The following is a 19,094-nucleotide window of genomic DNA, read 5'->3' as shown; positions in this document are numbered from 1 at the left end:
AACTTGTTTTACTATCAGATCACAGATTAGAGACTAACAAAAATAGCCAACACGAATAGCAGTTTGTGACATGTGGGTCTATATACTGTAGCACACCTACCCTCGACCAACAGAACCTAGAACTTGCATATCTTGTGGAATGCTCTCCTCAGGGAGGCATGCCTGGTGCTTTTGTTACATATTTTAGGTGCCAGGCAAAAATATTCCTCTTCTCCTAGGCCTTTGGCTAATTAAATGATCAATGGCCTTTTAAACTATGCGTTTTATTGTTTATTATTATGGCATATATTTTTGTGTTTTTATACGGTAAATCGCCAAGTGGAAGAATTGTATAATAATAAATAATAATAATAATAATAATAATAATAATAATAAATAATCTCTCTCTCATAACCTGCCAGACATCATAGCCAGGTACTAACTAGGAATAGGGAACCTGCTGCCCTCTGGATGTTGTTGGACTCCATCTCCCATCAGTATGGCCAATGGTCAGGGCTGATGCGACTTTGGAGTCCAAGAATATCAAAGAAATCAGTAAAATAAAATTCATGATCACTTACCATACGGAAGATTGCATGCGAGCGGCTACTTCTTTCATTCATTTTGGTCTCACCATAGTGCCTGTTTTCTATTCAGAACAAAACACAGAGATAAAGTTGATGGATTTAGATTTACAGTGGTACCTTGGGTTACGAACAGCCTAGTTAATGAACTTTTTGGATTACGAACACGTCAAACCCAAAAATGAGTTCCGGGTCGCATATTTTTTTTGGTATACGAACGTACTCCGTTTGGGGGTGCACTTCCATTGAGTGCCACACTTCCGTTTTCCGGCAGCAGAGAAGGGGGTCATCACAGCGCTTCCCGCAGCCGCCAGGGAGGGAAGCTGCGCGCCCACCAGCCATTTGGCAGGCGCGCACGCAACTCTGCCCCATGCCGATGCGGGAGGAGAGCAATCCCTGCAGAGGCTTGGGAGGGAAGCTGTGTGCCCTCCAGCCATCTGGTTGGTGGGCGCACAACTCCCCCCTATGCCGCTGTGGGAGGCACGTGCTCTAGGGAATAGGGAACATTTCCCACAGCAGCGGGGGGGGGGGGGTGTCTGTGTGGATCCCAGTTCAGCTACTGATTGATTGTGTGACTGTGGAAATGGATAAATCCAAACAATGACTATCATCAGTGCAGATAAGAATTCTTAAAAATTTTGTTATCATCAACAATACTTTATTTTATAGTACAGTACATTAATTATTGCTTTCATTTTATGGATCAATGGTCTTGTTAGATAGTAAAATTCATGTTAAATTGCTGATTTAGGGGTTGTTTTTACAAGTTTGGAATGGATTAATCCATTTTGCATTACTTTCCATGGGAAGGTGTGCCTCAGTTTTGGAACGCTTTTTTTTTTGGAATGGACTTCTGGAACGGATTAAGTTCATAAACCAAGGTACCACTGTATCAGAGCTGCACAGGAATCTCTGTATGTGTTTAAGTCACACCAGATATTAAGTCTTACTTTCTCCTTTCTGCAGCCAGCCCACAACTTGCTCTGGAGAAACCACCACCTCTTCACTCAGATCTTCAACAAAGATATTCCTCTACAAAAGATTTTAAATAAATAAATAAATCACATAACATGACACAGTATTGATTCTAGGTGTTACCTCTTTGTATATAGGCAGTTAGCTAACTTTAGGTCAACTTTCAAGAAAAAGAGATTTTAATCAATGCAGAAGCTAAATGGACAGAGTCCAAGTAGGCAACTGTCAACAACATGCCGACTTCCAGAATTTTACTTTCCCTGTTACAAGGCCATGTGGGAGCTTTGGCACTGTCACTTGGAAAGGTAACAATGGTTACTTACATTGATGTCTTCACGAACAACCAAGGGTTTCCTTTTCCTTATGTTGCTGCACAGTAGGTCCTGAACTGTATCATTGTGGATTTCCATATATGATACACGGAGTAGGAACTCCCTGTTAGGAATCTAAAAAAGTAAAGAGAATGCATGCATCAGCATCCCTAATTGTTGAGAACTAATGTAACATGACTCCCTGTGCCCCCACCCCATCAATGCCATCACTAAAACATTCCCACCTGCCTTATGAACTATACTACAGATGGGGAACTATGGACCTCCAAATGATGTTGCACTGCAGCTCCCATTAGCCCCAGCTAGCATAGCTGATGGATGTGATGGGATCAGACTCCAACAACATCTGAAGAGCAACGGAGTTTCCCATCTCTGATCTCTATACAGTCGTACCTCATTTTGCGGCCGGGATCCGTTCCAAAGCCCCGGCCACTAACCGAAAAGGACGCAGAACAAATCCCTGCGTCTGTGCACATGTGAGGAGCAGTTTGTGCTTCTGCGTAATTTAGTGCTTCTGCGCATGGGTGAGCAGCAAACCCGGAAGTAACCCGTTCCAGTACTTCTGGGTTTGCCACCGATGTTCGCAGGAATGGACGATAGACAAGGCGGATGTTCGCGGAGGTATTACTGTATTGGTTCCACTCACAATACTTATTGGCCAACAAGATTATTACATGAGAAATGGAAACTGCTATATAGGGGCTGCACAGCCTTTTCTCCTAAGTGGAGCTAGGAAATCAAGAAAAGCAGGTTCAATACGCAGCTTTGCAGCACTAATGTGGTATCTGAAACAAAGTTCAGCTAGCAGAAAAACTTACTCCACAGATGCTATTGAAAACATCATTGATGGCCATCAGTAAGATTCCTGGGCAATCTTTGGTCCCCAACATTGTGTAAGTTTTTCCTGAAGCAGTTTGGCCATAGGCAAAAATAGTTCCTAAAAGGAAAAGCAATGGTTAGCTCAGACCACTACCCAAATACAGTGCAAGCATTCAAATGTGTTGATGTTTAATGTACCATTATATCCCTGAACAGCAGACTTTATAATTGAAGCAGCCACCCCTTTGTAGACTTCTGTGGTATTGTCTGAAGAATGAAACACCCGATCTTCAAAAAAAGAAAAAGGTTCAGTTCACAGAAATCAAACTCCATCTTCAAGATTTGTCAATTTGCCAACTTGTAAGTTAGACTGGAAGAAGCACACCTGGCTGCTTTCAAAAAAGTTGCTTGCATGTTTTTATGGTATACCAAATGTATGTACTTAATAAAATTTATACAGCACTTAATTGTAAACAAACACTCAGAGAAGTTTACAAAGTATTTCAGTGTTTATCAAGTGCTTACCAAAGGTGAAAGATTTTGTCCCATCAACCTGAGATATGGTGCATTCCTCAGTTTTCCACAAAATGTTCCGTTTGTCTTCAGGATCTGCACCCTCTCTTAAGGAACAAAACACTGTTAGAGATTCCAGAGTATAGAGAAATCGATGGTGTTAAGGAAATACTTAGACCCACACTGATCTTCTAATTGTCTGGTCCTGAGACTATCTCAGGGGCCCACACTCACCAGCCCTACTGAAGAGGCTCATGAGCCGAAAGGAAGGCCGTTCCCTGCAAGGCCATTTCCACCTGGCCTAGGGGGAGGGGCGCACACTCGCCAGCCCTACTATGTTAAATATGTAAAGTGGTACCTAGGTTTATGAACACAATTGGTTCCAGAAGTCTGTTCATAAACTGAAGCGTTCATAAACTGAAGCGAACTTTCCCATCCATTCCAGACAATGAAAAACACCCCCTAAAACAGCAATTTAACACAAGTTTTACTGTCTAATGAGACCATTGATCCATAAAATGAAGGCAATAATCAATGTACTGTACTATAAAATAATTAAGACAGTATTGTAGATGAAAAAAATTAACATTTACTGTATTTTCCTTACCTAACTTTGGGGCTGGAAAACTACCTGCTAGGCATCCTGTGGGGCAGTTGTGGAGGCCTCTGCAGCTGGAGGCCAATTGCGGGGCCTCTGTAGGACGCTCTGATGCCTCCACAGTCGCTCCGGGCCTCCGTGAAGGCATTGGAGCATCCACAACTGGGCTGCAGCAGCCGGCCTCACTGAGAGAGCCGCAGCCAGCGCGCCATCCTGGGCTCTCCTGCCCAGCTTGGATGGACGCCAGTGCAGCCTCCTTTCTCTTGCTGTCTTTGTGCCGCGGCTCTCTCGGCGAGGCCGGCTGCTGCTGCGCCTTTGCCCTGCCGGCCTCACCGCCCAGCCCCTAGCCTGCCCGGTCATCCTCGGCAGCGCCGCCTCTGCGATCAGAGCGCGGAGAGGCTGGGCCACGCCTGGCGAGGGTGCTACGGTAGTGCGCGGCGAGATCCTCCCCGCTGGTGCGCCTCCTCGGCCGCCGCGGCCATGACTGACAACATCCCCTTGCAGCCGGTCCGGCAGAAGAAGCACCACGGCGGGTAAGGCAGCGCCGGGCCCGGCTCCCCTTGGCTCCTCGCAGCCTACGGGCCTCGCCTTCGCCGCAGCCAACGCGCCTTCCTGGGCTCTCCTGCCCGGCTTGGATGGATGCTGGGCGGCCTCCTTTCTCTCGCTGTCTCAGAAACCTCGGTACCACTGTATTCTGTATTTGACCTCCTTCATAATGTTTTATTTTGAAATCTTTAAGATAATATTTTAGTTTTCTGTTATGTTGCTTTGACTGTATACTCTATATTTGACTTTCTTCAGATTGTTTTATTGATTTAATATGCTGTAAACAGCTGTGAGATTTTTCTTTAAAATATAAAGCAGTATAGAAATTAAAAAAATAAAAATCAATAAAATAGTATCTAGAGATGTTTGCAGCTGTTGACTTAACATTATGACCATGTGCAAGTTATATTGAGTACCTTGCTGTGCAGAGCATGTGCAAAGCGCATTGTAAGCACTTATTTGTACCCAAATTTAAGGGTGGTAGAACAAGTCCTAGGAATGAAGCACCTGTGAGTAAGTGTTTGCTTTGTCCCTCTGAGAATAACTTTTAAAATCCAGCTCCTGTTTGATTAAATGCCTTTTTAGAAGTATGCCTGCTCTAGAGTACCCATACCCTTCTGGAGCATTTTTGACACTGAAATAAACAAATTAGGGTCTTATCTATATATAAGAAATGTTCATAAATGTACCAAGCTAAAACATGCAAGAAGACAATCCTGAAGCCATTTTGATTCTCCCAAATCTGACCAAATGTTCCTCTGAAAGGAGGTAGGAAATGGGAAAACCTCCCCATTAAGGGCACATTTAAGGTGTGCATGGAGTGAGCCTGAGACCTGTGACCTGGATTCCAGTAGTATAACAAAAGAATGGCCAGGCTCCCGGGTAATCCAACATTAACAGGTAAACTGCCAGACAGGAGATAAACAAGGTACTCAGATTTCTGCTGTAGACCACCCTTTTCTGTGATGCATGTATGACACTTCTGGGGGTGGCCTTGTTCTGGAGGGTGGGCAATTTTAAGTGTCTATATAGGGGCAGGCACGCTTTTGTTCTGGGTCTCTTTCCTCCTGTGTGAACACCCTGTTGCAACAGTCAATAAAGATCAAGCTTATTAGCTGCTTTGCTTCTCAATATTCTTTGGTTGGCCTTTGTTATTTTCTCCTACCGATGGAGAACCTCCAAAGGACTCTACAAGGGCTCTTGTATACCCCTTAAGGCAGGCATAGGCAACCATGGTTCTCCAGATGTTTTGGAACTACAGCTCCCATGATCCCTAGCTAAAAGGGCCAGTGGTCAGGGATCATGGGAGTTGTAGTTCCAAAACATCTGGAGAGCCAAGGTTGTTTATGCCTGCCTTAAGGGAATAAGGGCAGGTTTTGTTTATTACAACATAATATTCACATTCTGAAGATTATAAAACAAGTGCATCTGACATTTACAGCACAATTCAGCTACAAGATGAATTGTTCCTGGCCTTAGATCAGGCATCCCCAAACTTCGGCCCTCCAGATGTTTTGGACTACAATTCTCATCTTCCCTGACCATTGGTCCTGCTATCTAGGGATCATGGGAGTTGTAGGCCAAAACATCTGGAGGGCCGCAGTTTGGGGATGCCTGGTCAAGCTGCTCTCCCAGCTCCTAGTCCGATGGTTCCCAACATGGGGCACACCCCCTACAAGGGGGCAATTTGAGAATAAAAATTATATGTCATGGGGCAGGGTGGGGCATCAGGATTTTTAGAGATGCTTAGGTGGGGCATGGTCAAACAAAGGTCAGGAACCACTGCTCTAACTACAGCCAGATGAGCGGGGTATAAATAATAAAATTTAAGGAGAGTGGGGAAGCAGGATTGGAAGGACTTTTATGATTATTTTCAGCATCAAATGTATTACCCGCCCTTCACCATCAAGCCGGGTTTACAGCAATTTTAAAACCCGGATCCCCCCCTTTAATCCACGCGCATTTAATAAAAGGGGGGGAGGGGAGAAGCACTTAATAGCAAACAGAAATAGAAGCAGAGGACAGCCGCAGGAACAGGATGTGCGCCCTATTCAAGAGTCAAGCTTCCTTCTCAGGGCTTCGCATCCCTATTTGGCCAGGCTGTTAAGGCCGCGCACCTCTCCACGCGTGCTTACTTCGAAGTAGACTTGATTTGCACTCCTATTTCCCCACACCCAGAAACTCACCTCGCTATGAGCGGGCGCACCCGCACGCAGACCGTGACGCCACCTTCCTCAGCCATCTGTCCAAATGAAGCCGCCTCGGCCCTCACCCGCCACCGGTTTCACTGTTTCACTTCCACAGTTTGAATTTCCCCCCGGTCCGTTGGTGACGTAGGCGCTCAATCCCCGCCCACAGGTTGGACCGCAGTAATGTCTACTCTATGAGGAGGGGGTGGGTGGGCGAATCGATCTCAGGCGCCTGGGCGGAGGAGAGGCGATGAGACAAAGAGCGCGCGATCCTGTATAAAGTACCAGCGGGAGTTTCGACAGATTCGAGCCTCCTTCTTGTCTCTCGGGAAATGAGCGAAAGCTTCCCCCTTTTCCTTGTTTTAAAAGGGCCACGGTGGTGTTGGGGTTAAAAAGGTTCCTTTGGTTTTGTTTTTTTCCTCCCCTCCGCCCCGTTGTCGCTCTTGGGTGAGGTCAGGACAGGCAAGAAAGCCACTTGCTGATTGGCTGGATCGGATTCTCAGCCTTGCGAGCGCGTTGATTAATTGCGTCCCCTTTAAAGCACTTACGTTGTTCGCGGAAGAAGCTGCTAAGCCTTGTTTCTTTACTCCTTTTGTTCCAATAGTTCCTCAAGCGTTTTTGGATTGAGAGACAAAGCGGGGCATATTTTCCTGTTTATTTAGAGCGCCTCCCCCACCCCCCAGCTGATTGAAAGTGCTACCGGTAGCTGCCCGTGGGAAATTATTTCTTATCGTTTCGCGCTTGGCAAAGACTCAAGGCGGCTTACAGATAAAATAAGAGCAGCCTAAAAACAACGGGGAACTCAATAACGTATCACGAATGTAATTGGGCAGCGGTGTCACCCTCCCCCTGTATAATAAATGGCAGGAAAACCTCCCTAGGTCGCGTCGGGTATGTGTGAATTTCGAGGGTTTTCGAACATCTTTTAATTTAGCAGTTAATACCTAGTTATTATCACAAGTGGAGGGGAGGTGGCTAAGAGCTGCTATTCAAGCTGCTATTGTGAGTGGTCACCGCAGATGTTTGTTACGTGTTTGGCGGGGAGGAAGTAGGCTGTATGCCACACCATTCTAATAATCCCTGGATCCAGCAGGAATCATTTGCTAGTGTTTTTAACTCTTTCCCCCTGCACTGTTTCCCCAATCTAAATCTCCACTCCAAAGTACCTCTTATCTGTTCCCTGGTGTGGCTAACAGCAGCTGTGAGGGGCTGATTTAGATTGAGAAATATAGAATCATAGAGTTGGAAGAGACCACAAGGGCCATCCAGTCCAACCCCCTGCCAAGCAGGAAACACCATCAAAGCATTCTTGACATATGCCTGTCAAGCCTCTGCTTAAAGACCTCCAAAGAAGGAGATTCCACCACACTCCTTGGTAGCAAATTCCACTGCCGAAAAGCTCTTACTGTCAGGAAGTTCTTCCTAATGTTTAGGTGGAATCTTCTTTCTTGTAGTTTGAATCCATTGCTCCGTGTCCGCTTCTCTGGAGCAGCAGAAAACAACCTTTCTCCCTCCGCTATATGACATCCTTTTATATATTTGAACATGACTATCATATCACCCCTTAACCTTCTCTTCTCCAGGCTAAACATGCCCAGCTCCCTAAGCCGTTCCTCATAAGGCATCGTTTCCAGGCCTTTGACCATTTTGGTTGCCCTCTTTTGGACACATTCCAGCTTGTCAGTATCCTTCTTGAACTACAGTGCCCAGAACTGGACACAATACTCCAGGTGAGGTCTGACCAGAGCAGAATACAGTGGTACTATCTAGATGCTATACTCCTATTGATGCAGCCCAGAACTGCATTGGCTTTTTTAGCTGCTGCATCACACTGCTGACTCATGTCAAGTTTGTGGTCTACCAAGACTCCTAGATCCTTTTCACATGTACTGCTCTCAAGCCAGGTGTCTCCCATCCTGTATTTGTGCCTTTCATTTTTTTTTGCCCAAGTGTAGTACTTTACATTTCTCCTTGTTAAAATTCATCTTGTTTGCTTTGGCCCAGTTGTCTAATCTGTTAAGGTCATTTTGAAGTGTGATCCTGTCCTCTGGGGTATTAGCCACCCCTCCCAATTTGGTGTCATCTGCAAACTTGCTCCGGATGCCCTCAAGCCCATCATCCAAGTCATTCATAAAGATGTTGAATAAGACTGGGCCCAAGACAGAACCCTGTGGCACCCCACTAGTCACTACTCTCCAGGATGAGGAGGAGCCATTGATGAGCACCCTTTGGGTTCGGTCAGTCAGCCAGTTACAAATCCACTGAATGGTAGCATTGTCTAGCCTGCATTTTACCAGCTTCTTTACAAGAATATCATGGGGCACCTTGTCAAAGGCCTTGCTGAAATCAAGATAGGCTACATCCACAGCGTTCCCTTCATCTACCAGGCTTGTAATTCTGTCAAAAAATGAGATCCCCAAATAAGCATGGGGGAAATGTTAAACATCCCCTTCCCTAGCACTGCTACAAAAAAAAATGGGAGCCCTCAGAGCAGCTTTAAAGTTGATTTTTAAGTTAGGAGATCAAGTTACCATCCCCCCCCCCGGGCCAAATGTTCTCGTTTGGGCCTGAATGCTACCAGAAAAGTACTGGCTTGCCTTCATGAAGAGTAATAATTATATTTCTGTATTAAAATGTTTATATCCTACCTTTCAGACCCTCTTATGGTTTGACTCATAGAAATAACCTGTGCTGTTATACAGTGTGAGAAGGATTAGGACAAAGTTTGTCTATCTGTGATCATTCAGCACTCTGTTTGTTCTAATATTGTTAATAATGATAATATTAATGAGATGTATTAGTTGCTTGTTGCCAAGGTCTCCAAGTGACTCCATTAACAGGTAAAGCTTTTCATCTACTACAGTAAAAGCACCAGTCCCAAAAACAGTAAGACAAAACACTTCTTTGAAATTAATCCAACAGCTATCCATATATTTCTATATATTATACTTTGCTTATTCTAATACATTAGTAGAAAAGTTTATACATGCTTAGGAAAAAAATACTATAGCAATTTTTGCTCTTTGGAGTTTAATCATCATCCTCTTCATCCTCTTCCTCATCCATCTCTTCCATCTCTTCAGCTGCCAGTGCTTCCTCTTGTGCAGCCTTGAGTGCCATCTCTTCTTCCACAGTTGGGTCTGTTGTTTCTGTGACTTCTGGCCCGCTAAGGTACTCAGTTTGCACGGGCGGTGGCAACTGAGGGCTGAAATTTTCTGCACTGTATTTGTGACCCCAGCCAATATAGATGTTATCAAATTTCCTAAAGGAAGAAGCGAAATATCATAACATTACTTGAAAGTAAAAATCCAACTGTCCTTTCTCTCCAAGGCTTGAGGCTGGATCTATATTTTATGTATGACATATGGCTACTGCCAAAAGCTTAACTGCAAGGTTTCCTCCTCTGTACCACCTACCACCTGAAAGGTTAACATCCTCTGCATGCTTACTCAAAAGAAACCCCTCTTGAGTTCAATGGGACTTGCTTCCAGGAAGCTTAGTATAGGATTGCCACCTTAGTAAAGTAAAATATGTGAAGTGACATTGCATTACCTTTCCCCAAGATCACAGCAAATGAAAGAAATGATCATACCATGATCACATCACATCATAGTGTTATTAGTTGTTGGGGGGCTGTACCCCCCCCCCCCCCGTTCTAATTCCTGGATCCAGCATGTTTTCGATTGCTGGCATATCCAGGCCATCCTGGTAATGGCCTGCTATAGTTAGAAAGACAAAAGGCCAGATGAGAGAGTTATGAGAGCTAGAAGCTTGATGCAAAAGCAGCAGGCTGGAAAGGCAGAAAGAACCAGGCCTAATTTCTGCTGGAATTCAAGGCTGTGGCTATAGGAAAAGCAAAAGAACCTCCTGGGGTGATGTGCTGTGAACCCCTCCATTGTAGGCTCAGGTTGTATAAATCACAAAGACACCGCAGTCTCCACTATGGATCATTTCCAAAATGATTGGAACAACAATATCATGCTCCTCCAATTAACTGATACAAGAAGTTGTACAGAATTGCACATTACAGTTCAGGGGACAAATATACTGACTGCTTGCTTCTTCCGGATATGACGACAAATAAACTTAAGGCCAAATGAAAGGCGAGAAGTGAACATTTAACCCTTTCACTCCCTTCCACAGCCTTGCCAAAAATGGCTTCCCTGAAATCGCTATTAGTATTTCAAGAGAAGCCTCTACTGGCATCATTTCCTTGGAAAACCTAATAACAGCTTTGGAAAGATGATACAATTAGAAGAAGAAACAACAGATTATCAAGCAACCCAAGTGATCCCTGCTTCTTACCTTCCAATAGCAAAGGCATGAGCTCCAGGCCATAAATTGGCCTGAAGAACTGCAAGGGCATATTGAGGAACTAAGTTTGTTGATGTCTCTGCTGACCATGGTGGGATGTTCTGAATGTCTGTTTAAGAAACAAATTTATTCTTGGTTACTTGAGAAAAATTAAGTAAGACATTTTGCATTTGTAAAACTTTTACCTGAGGAAAAAAAACATGCTACATTTCTTAAACAGTGTTCTTAAATCACCAGTTTGATTTTGAAGAAAAAGCAGCATCAGGACAGTGAGGGAAGTTTCAGGAAGGACTGGAATAAACAAAAACCTTGCCTAATGTGAGGCACATACAATATTAAGTCTTCCAAGCTGGCTCAAACCCTGAACAGGCATACTTCTCTTAAATACATCACACCATTTGTAACTTTATGTTGATATTAACCTAAGGAAGGAAACGTGAGTATGGCTGTCTCTCTGAGAAAAATGCTTTCAATCTTTTTAGTTTCACTGATATTTCAATGAGAATGCCCCCATGTTCTTTGAATGGACTGAGACAAGCAATGCTAAGATAGATCAATTAAGCCAGGCACCCCCAAACTTCGGCCCTCCAGATGTTTTGGACTACAATTCCCATCAGCCCTGACCACTGGTCCTGCTAGCTAAGGATCATGGGAGTTGTAGGCCAAAACATCTGGAGGGCCGCAGTTTGGGGATGCCTGAATTAAGCCAATGATTTATTGAAGATGCCCTGATAAAAATGTTCTAAACATACTGTATCTTTAAATTTCCTGAAATTTTATGTGATTCGTTGCACCTGTGGATAGCCTTTATAATGCTACTAGGGTTCTGCCAACAGTATCAGTATTATCTATCCACAGGTGCAATGAATCACATAAAATATGAGGAAATTTAAAGATACAGTATCCATCTAGCAAAGTTACAAAGATACAGTATCCATCTATCAAACACAAACAGTAGCAAACACAAACAGTAGCCATCTTATCAGAAAACTTAAATAAAATCTAATTCAGTATTCAAACTCTCCAAGTGCAGGGATTTAAATAAGTAAATCAGTCTGGTTTCTTGTTGGTGCAGTAATTTAACATGATCTCTCCTCATCCCAACTTTTCTCTGATTAACCCATAGGACCGTGTAAAGCATAGCTGCCACGTTCCCCCCCCTTTTAAAAGGGAAATTCCCTTATGCTGAATAGGCTTCCTCACGAGAAAAGGGAAAACTCGACAGCTATGGTAAAGTAGGTCTGTATCTGCATGATGGTGTTTTACAAAATGCTCAACTAGAGGTGCCTCCATGACTCGATTCCTAATGCGGGATCGATGCTCTCCTATACGGAAATTTAATGTGATTCATTGTACCTGTGGATAGCCTTTATAATGCTAGTAGGGTTCTGCTAACAGTATCAGCTTGCTACACTTTTAAGTGGTTGCTGATCCATGGCTAATTGATGTACCTTTGGGGACAATTAATTTGGTATGTATTTATTATTGGTTGTTTATATGCAAGCCTGCCATTTCAATCTCTGTATTGTATTTGAATGTAATGTATTTCATTGCAATGTATTTCATTTTATATCATTGCCAGTTGATGAAGAATTATCATTGAAACAGTTCATTATCCTGGAAGAACTGTTCTGTTTGCTGCTGGGCTTGGAGTACCCTACTGCTACGTTTAGAGCACCTATCATCTTACATTTATAGGATATTGACCTTGGAAAGGCATTTTGCCTCCATCTCAGTGACTTACCACACCTACCATTCTTGTTTATGGAACATTTATTTGATACCTATTACTTGTGACTCCATGCACATATCATATGTCTTCTGTTTATGAATTTTGAAACAGTATAATGTTATAAAGATTTTGTTAGTATATTATTAGCCAACGTGTTGCTTCTTGTTGTTTAGAGTGTTCTGTTTTGCAACACGGGATTTTCTTTGGCTTATAAAAATGTTAGCATTAATCTACATTCCAACTGAAGTCCCTGTTGTTGCCTTACTTCCATGTTTGATTGAGGAAAAAGAAGTTCCCCCTTTTCAAACCATACTACTTAAAATCACTATGAAGAGTTGATTCATTTTAGTAATACAGTACTATACACTTAATGATCTACAATCTCAAACCACCACCTACTTTCTGCACTGGCCAAAGCCTCCAAGTCTGTAATATCTGTAAAGGAAAAGAGGGAAAGCATCAAACATGTCTGGCCTCTGGTCTACCTGCATCTTCAGAGAGTGGCGTGAGAAGTGGGGGTCCTACTTCTTGTGATTCTTCTTGTTCATCTGGTCTCTCCTCTTCCTCATCCTCCTCTTCTTCTTCCTCTGATTTTTGATAGGGATTAACCCAAGTACAGCGTCCCTACATCCAATATACCACAGGTTACAAAGCAAGATTAATGTGAACTCGGTTATCATCCGGTCAGGCAATATTCCTTTGCTAATAATATGAAGGCATCTTACAAATAGGAAGGAACACAGGGAATTTATACTCGATGGGATTCTTAAAGCACTCTTTATTTTTTCCTGTTTCTCTTTGTGTGTGTTCATTTTTTGTGTTAACCTCCATTTCTGCTATGCCTTTTGGCTGTAATCCCATGCCCTGCAAAAGCAGAGCAGCCTCTCATAAGGCACCTGTTTCTTCTGGCTTTCATGCACAGCCCCCAATGTGAAATGTTGAACTTGCTTCAACTGGAGGACACTACATGCCATGAACCAAAAGGAGGACTAAGAAGCTGAATGCTCTAAGACAGAGTGTTGTCTATCTAGAGCAGAGGTGGGGGAACCTTTCAGCCCAAGGACCAAATTCTATTGTGTATGGGCAGAGCCAGAAACAAGTGAGCGGAGCAATTAATGTAGGTTTTACCTTTGTACAATAGGCTAATTTCTATGTGTATTCACACATTGCTTTATTTTCTCCATCCAGATGAGCAACAGGCCTCATCAGAGTTCAAGGAGACATTCCAGTGAGGGAAGAACTCGGGGTGTGGCCTGGAGAGTGTTCCAGGGGCCAGATAGACAGATATCTGCCTCCCCAGCCAGATGTTCCTGACCATTAAAAGAGGGCTGGGCAGCAGTGGAAGATGGGGTGTGGGGAAAGATACAGTTGTACCTTGGTTGTCGAAGAGAATCCATTCCGGAAGTCCATTCAACTTCCAAAAACGTTTGACAACCAAGGTGCGGCTTCCGATTGGCTGCAGGAGCTTCCTGCACGCAATCGGAAGCCCCGTCAAACGTTTGGGTTCCAACAAACATTTGCAAACCGTAACACTCACTTCTGGGTTTGCGGTGTTCGGGAGCCAAAACGTTCAAGTTGCAAGACGTTCAGGATCCAAGGTACGACTGCATTGATATTCTTTAACAGCAGCCCCCTACGCACCCACCCACCCACCCCTTGTAAAAGCAGAGGCCGAGTTGCTGCAGCTGTTCAGGACACTCAACAAAGAAGCCCATCTGCATTGGTGTTGGAAAAGGGAGGATATAAGGCCATCCAGTTGAAACTGATGGGTGGTACAGAACTGCAAGCAAGAAGCAAAGAAGACAGTGTTTCATCTAAATATATTTTTGGTATGATAGTAAGATGTATTTATCACTATTAATTGATATACCCCTTAATAATAATAAAGGGCACTTAAGGAGTTTGCCGAGCATCACATAGGGCTCACTAAGCATACCTGCATTAGAATATTCTGTACATGGTGGACCCAGTTGGCAAGGGATTCTACCAACTCTGGCACGGAAATAGGTTCAAAGTCAGGATTTTCTTCATAACTGTCCCTTCCAGCTCCTCCCTCTTCCTCTTCATCTCCTTCCTCTTCTCCAAATTGATAAAAGCCCAATGGGCTGATCTGGGTCGCTGCTGAAATGCGGGCAATCTGGGCTCGCAGGTAATTGGACTCATTGCCTGGGAAAGGGGGGTAACTCACAATGGGAGCATCTAGTCTTCCAGTGAAGTATTTCTTGATCTTCCGGGCATTCACTATCTGCGCAGGTGTCACCTGGGGTAATCTCATCCAGGGTTTCCCTGCTTCATTGCAAACAAAATAAGTGTATTTATTGGCGCCAGTTCGATTATCTTCTTTTGGTATTACTGGTGGCGGCTTGTAGTTTGGCTTTGGTGGCTCATCTTTTTCTTCATCTTCCTCTTCATCATCATCTCTGCCTTCGCTCCCCTCTTTTTGTCCCTCCTCAGCCAATTCCTCCTCCTCTGCCTCTTCCTCCTCCTCTCCCTCACGGAACTCAATTTCAGCTACAATATAGTTTGCTTCAATGCCTAGGATTTTGCCCCAGAAGCGACAAGTCTGGATTGGATGTGTGCTGACCAGCTGTTTGAGGGCCAGGAATATGTGGTAATATTCTTCTAAGCTCAAGCCAATTCCAGTCTGTTCAAAATAGAAGGCTGTCTCCATGACGTTGGGTAGAGGAGTTTCTGGCTAGGGGGGAAAGTGCCAGAATTAGATAAGCAATTATTTATTGTAAATAATTATTTACTTCTATACACAGTGATCCTAAATTTGCGTGCAGTCCAATCCTGTGCAAGTTTACTGAGTTCAATGGGATTTAAGTATGAACAAAATTGCAGCCTTGCTTATATGCATGCAAATTAAGGGGCCTGAAAAAGAAACATGTTAAGGCTATGGTGAGCTTAATAATTAGGTTTAACCAGACACAAATTCCTTATGTTCTTTCTACAACAATGACTGAGCCCAGTGGTTCTGACAAGGACCTTTGAGCTTCCAGGACTTACAGAATGTTGAGAGAGAGCTGAGGGGGAGAGAAAGAAAACTGAAGAAAGGGGAATTGGCCTGTTCTAGCTTTTAACAGTTTATTGCTAGCATTCTGAATGGGGAAGAGTAAAGTTGGACAGATGTCAATGAGTTTTTCAGTTTTTATGTGTTGCAGTGACTCACCAATTCCTCTTCCATTTCTTGGTCTGTTCCTTCTCCACCAGCTTTCTGGAATAATGCCTTATACATTTCAGCCAGTTCAAAAGTTGGATGTTTCTCATATTCGTCTCGGAGTGTGTCCAATTTCTTCTGGAACCGAGCACACTTCACTTCCTTACTGATGTTCTCAATTATGTCAGCTGGGTTTTCAGGCCGCTCATCCAGAATCTTGGCCAGCATGTCAGAAAGATGGTCATACCTATGAAATTAGGAAAAGAGATGCCACGCCATTCCAGAGGAGACATCGGCTTACTGCAATGCATTCCAAATAGAATTGGTTTCATATATTTGTGAAAGCACAATGTAATCTCTAAGACAGTGGTGAGGAAACTGCAGCTTTTCAAAAGTTGTTGGCCTCCAACTCCCAACAGCCTCAGATAGTATGGCCAATGGTCAGGAGTGATGGGAGTTGTAGTCCACAGGAGAGCCACAGTTCACCCACCCATGCTCTAAGCATTTTCTTTGGAGACAGCATTTCTGTTGTAGGGAAATCCTAATTGCAGTATTATATTTGGTTGCTGGGAAAATGCAATTTCCTACTTCAGTCTAGAGACTGAATGTTGTGCTGTGGAATGTTGTGCTGATCTCACAGGCAACTATTGGACAGTGCCCATAATGCGACTGCTGACAATTGGCACAAGTTTCCCACATCAGTTTGTCACATTTAAAATGAACAATTATTTATCAAGTACAGTGGTACCTCTACTTACGAATTTAATGTGTTCCGAACACACATTTGTAAGTCGAAAAAATTTGTAAGTCGAATCCCATAGGAATGCATTGGGAGAAAAAATTCATAAGTCGAAGCAACCCTATCTAAACCGCATCCAAGATGGCGGGCGGAGCTCTATTTGTAAGTAGAAAAATTCGTAAGTAGAGTTATTTGTAAGTAGAGGTACCACTGTACTGCTAAATCTCTTTAAAAGCTATGTGCTCCATTGCTTTAATATTATAGTATGAGGGCACTCAGTCCACCATTAAGAAACAGTTACATTTATGAACAATGTTATCCTCTCTGCCATAATGTCCTGACATCTGAGAACCTCCCCCTTATCCAGCCCTAAAGCACGCAGAGGGAACAATGTCTTTGGGTTTTTTTAATGGTGAATTACCGAGCATTCCTATGTATATTCACTTGAAAGTGTCACTGTGTTTCAAAGGGGCTTACTCCTATTTAAATGTGCAGTGGATTGCAGCCTATAAATTCCATCTGCTCCCTATCTTGCTATCCCATCTACAGCAGGATGAGTCCCTTCCTATACAGTAATCAACTATATACAACGGAAGTATAGATATATAAATTTTTCTGCTGTTCATATGCCCATTCCACATAAGCTAAAACATACTTGGTGGGTGCTTTGGCACATAAGGCCAACAAGAAATTAGTGGGACCTGCAACAAAATCATGCAGTGCACAGTGCACCTGCTTAGGCTTCCATGCCCTCTTCCAAGACATTCAATTCTGCTATTAGGACTACAATTCCCATCATCAAATCACAGAATTATAGAGTCGGAAGGGACCACAAGGGTCATCTAGTCCAACCCCCTCCCAATGCAGAAATATTCTGCCCAATGCGGGGCTCAAGCCCACATTCTTGGGATTAAGAGTCTCACGCTCCACCGACTGAACTAACCCAGGGCTAATGATAGTCAGAGCCCAAGAACACCCAGAGGACTACAGCCATTTCCCTAGCCCCAGGATCACATCCTATGACACACGTATTCAATTTTGGCGGACTCCTTTACTTTGCCTACCCACATTTTGCCCAGTCCCACTTGACGAGAGATTCTTCCTTTCCCCGCCCGGGTTCCGTTTCTACCCGTACTCACAAGCTCACGCCAGTTTTGAGGCTCGTCTTCAGCAGGTAGGCTTTGGCATTCTTTATCGCCAACGCTCTGGGTCCCGGATCAGGGATCTGATCTTCCATCAAGGTGGCCCCCAACTGGTAGAGGCCCAAGCCAGGCTCGTGAGTTTGGTAAGGGCCGTGTGCTAAGCTCTCCTGTTGCATGATCTGGCTGCCCCTTGACACTGGCACGTGGAAGCTGCCTCTTAGGACCGGCTGCTGCATTTGGTCCTGATACATGCCTCCCACGGGGTCTTGAATCTGAGGGAGGCTTCCCCTCTGGGTCGGCGGTTGCAGCAGCTGCGGCTGTTGCTGCTGCCAAGGCGGCATGCCGCCCCTCACCTGAAGCAGGGCGCCCCTCGCCTGATGAGGTTGGTATATGCCGCCTCTTCCGTCTGGCTGTTCATAGACGCTCAGCCTTGGCTCCTGGGGTTGGTACATGCTGCCTCGGGGTAGCTGATCCGGCAATTCACCAGAAATGATGGAGCCCTCCTGGTCAGGGCCTTGGCCTCCTTCAGTTTCATAAACCATTGGTGCCTCTGGCTGCTGGCCCCCGGCGTCTGGCTGGCTGGGCCTCCTGGGGGGCTCCTGCTGCTGGGTGTTCTCCCCATTCTGAGGCTGGTCGCCTGGAGGATCTGCCATGGGGAAGTGGGAGATCTGCTGTCTTCCTTAGCTTCGCCTCTTTCTTTCTTTCTTTCTTTCTCTGTCTCTCCCTAGCAACGGTTTACACCAGCTGCCTGCTGCACGGGCGTTGCTAAGGTAAACCTGACACCGTTGCTAGGGGGAGCGGATTGGCCGCGACGCCCAGAGGGGGAGGAGCCACAAGGAGAGCAAACGGCTGCTGACGTTGGAGGTGGGAGCGAAAGGGAACGCGGAGGGGGGAGAGGAGGGCAAGCCGAAGGCTCATCCTGATAGGAGGATTGCTGAGGGAAGAAGGGGTGGAAGGTCCCGCCTCCTTGTGTTCATCAGGCGATATGTGTGGACAAATGCTTTGCCGCTCAAAGAAGAAGCTCGTTGGTCGTCGTCTGGGTACTTCTGGTGCTTGGGGGCGGCAGGGAGATCCTAAAAGTAATTCCTGTGAAACAAACACTGAGAAACATATTTATTATTACGTGTGTGTATATATATACAGATATGTAGGCTATACACACACATCTATATCATAGAATCATAGAGTTGGAAGAGACCACAAGGGCCATCCAGTCCAACCCCCTGCCGAGCAGGAAACACCATCAAAGCATTCTTGACATATGCCTGTCAAACCTCTGCTTAGAGACCTCCAAAGAAGGAGACTCCACCACACTCCTTGGTAGCAAATTCCATTGCAGAACAGCTCTTACTGTCAGGAAGTTCTTCCTAATGTTTAGGTGGAATCTTCTTGAAGTTTGAATCCATTGCTCCGTGTCCGCTTCTCTGGAGCAGCAGAAAACATATATATATGTATATGACATATATATATAT

At 44.5% G+C, this 19,094-nt stretch overlaps 2 protein-coding genes across 6 annotated transcripts in view; both read right to left on the bottom strand.

Moving 5' to 3' along the window:
• The window catches only part of CENPE (centromere protein E), a 40,435-nt gene extending 33,475 nt beyond the window's left edge, over positions 1 to 6,960 (bottom strand). For 2 of the 4 annotated variants that reach the window (XM_060278482.2, XM_088661113.1), the window contains exons 1-7: positions 6,533 to 6,860; positions 3,215 to 3,309; positions 2,888 to 2,977; positions 2,689 to 2,807; positions 1,862 to 1,984; positions 1,514 to 1,595; positions 561 to 628 (exon numbers count right to left, since the gene is read on the bottom strand). In XM_060278482.2, coding sequence (XP_060134465.2) covers positions 561 to 628; positions 1,514 to 1,595; positions 1,862 to 1,984; positions 2,689 to 2,807; positions 2,888 to 2,977; positions 3,215 to 3,309; positions 6,533 to 6,588 — 633 coding nt within the window. In that variant the 5' untranslated portion in view covers positions 6,589 to 6,860. Of the gene's footprint in view, positions 1 to 560; positions 629 to 1,513; positions 1,596 to 1,861; positions 1,985 to 2,688; positions 2,808 to 2,887; positions 2,978 to 3,214; positions 3,310 to 6,532 lie in introns of all 4 variants that reach the window. The other 2 variants (XM_060278483.2, XM_035112329.3) reach the window with 2 other exon arrangements.
• A 2,478-nt stretch (positions 6,961 to 9,438) lies between these two features.
• On the bottom strand, positions 9,439 to 18,364 carry LOC118083852 (radial spoke head protein 6 homolog A). 2 transcript variants are annotated; one of them, XR_015947793.1, is made up of 6 exons: positions 17,620 to 18,364; positions 15,754 to 15,988; positions 14,518 to 15,276; positions 12,981 to 13,205; positions 10,841 to 10,958; positions 9,439 to 9,797 (listed from the first exon to the last, which is right to left on the bottom strand). XR_015947793.1 is itself a non-coding variant. In XM_035112820.3 (6 exons), the coding sequence occupies exons 1-6, from the start codon at positions 18,273 to 18,275 to the stop codon at positions 9,566 to 9,568; spliced, it is 2,139 nt and encodes a 712-aa protein (XP_034968711.2). In that variant the 5' UTR covers positions 18,276 to 18,364; the 3' UTR covers positions 9,439 to 9,565. The 2 variants fall into 2 exon arrangements, 1 of the variants encoding a protein (XP_034968711.2); XM_035112820.3 differs by having other exon boundaries at positions 13,067 to 13,205.
• Between the last annotated feature and the right edge of the window lie 730 nt (positions 18,365 to 19,094).

Source organism: Zootoca vivipara, chromosome Z1 (assembly GCF_965207765.1).
Source record: "Zootoca vivipara chromosome Z1, rZooViv2.hap1.1, whole genome shotgun sequence".
NCBI lineage: Eukaryota > Metazoa > Chordata > Lepidosauria > Squamata > Lacertidae > Zootoca > Zootoca vivipara.
The sequence above is the reverse complement of the archived record's forward strand: the minus strand, read 5'-3'. Positions and strand labels throughout refer to the sequence as shown.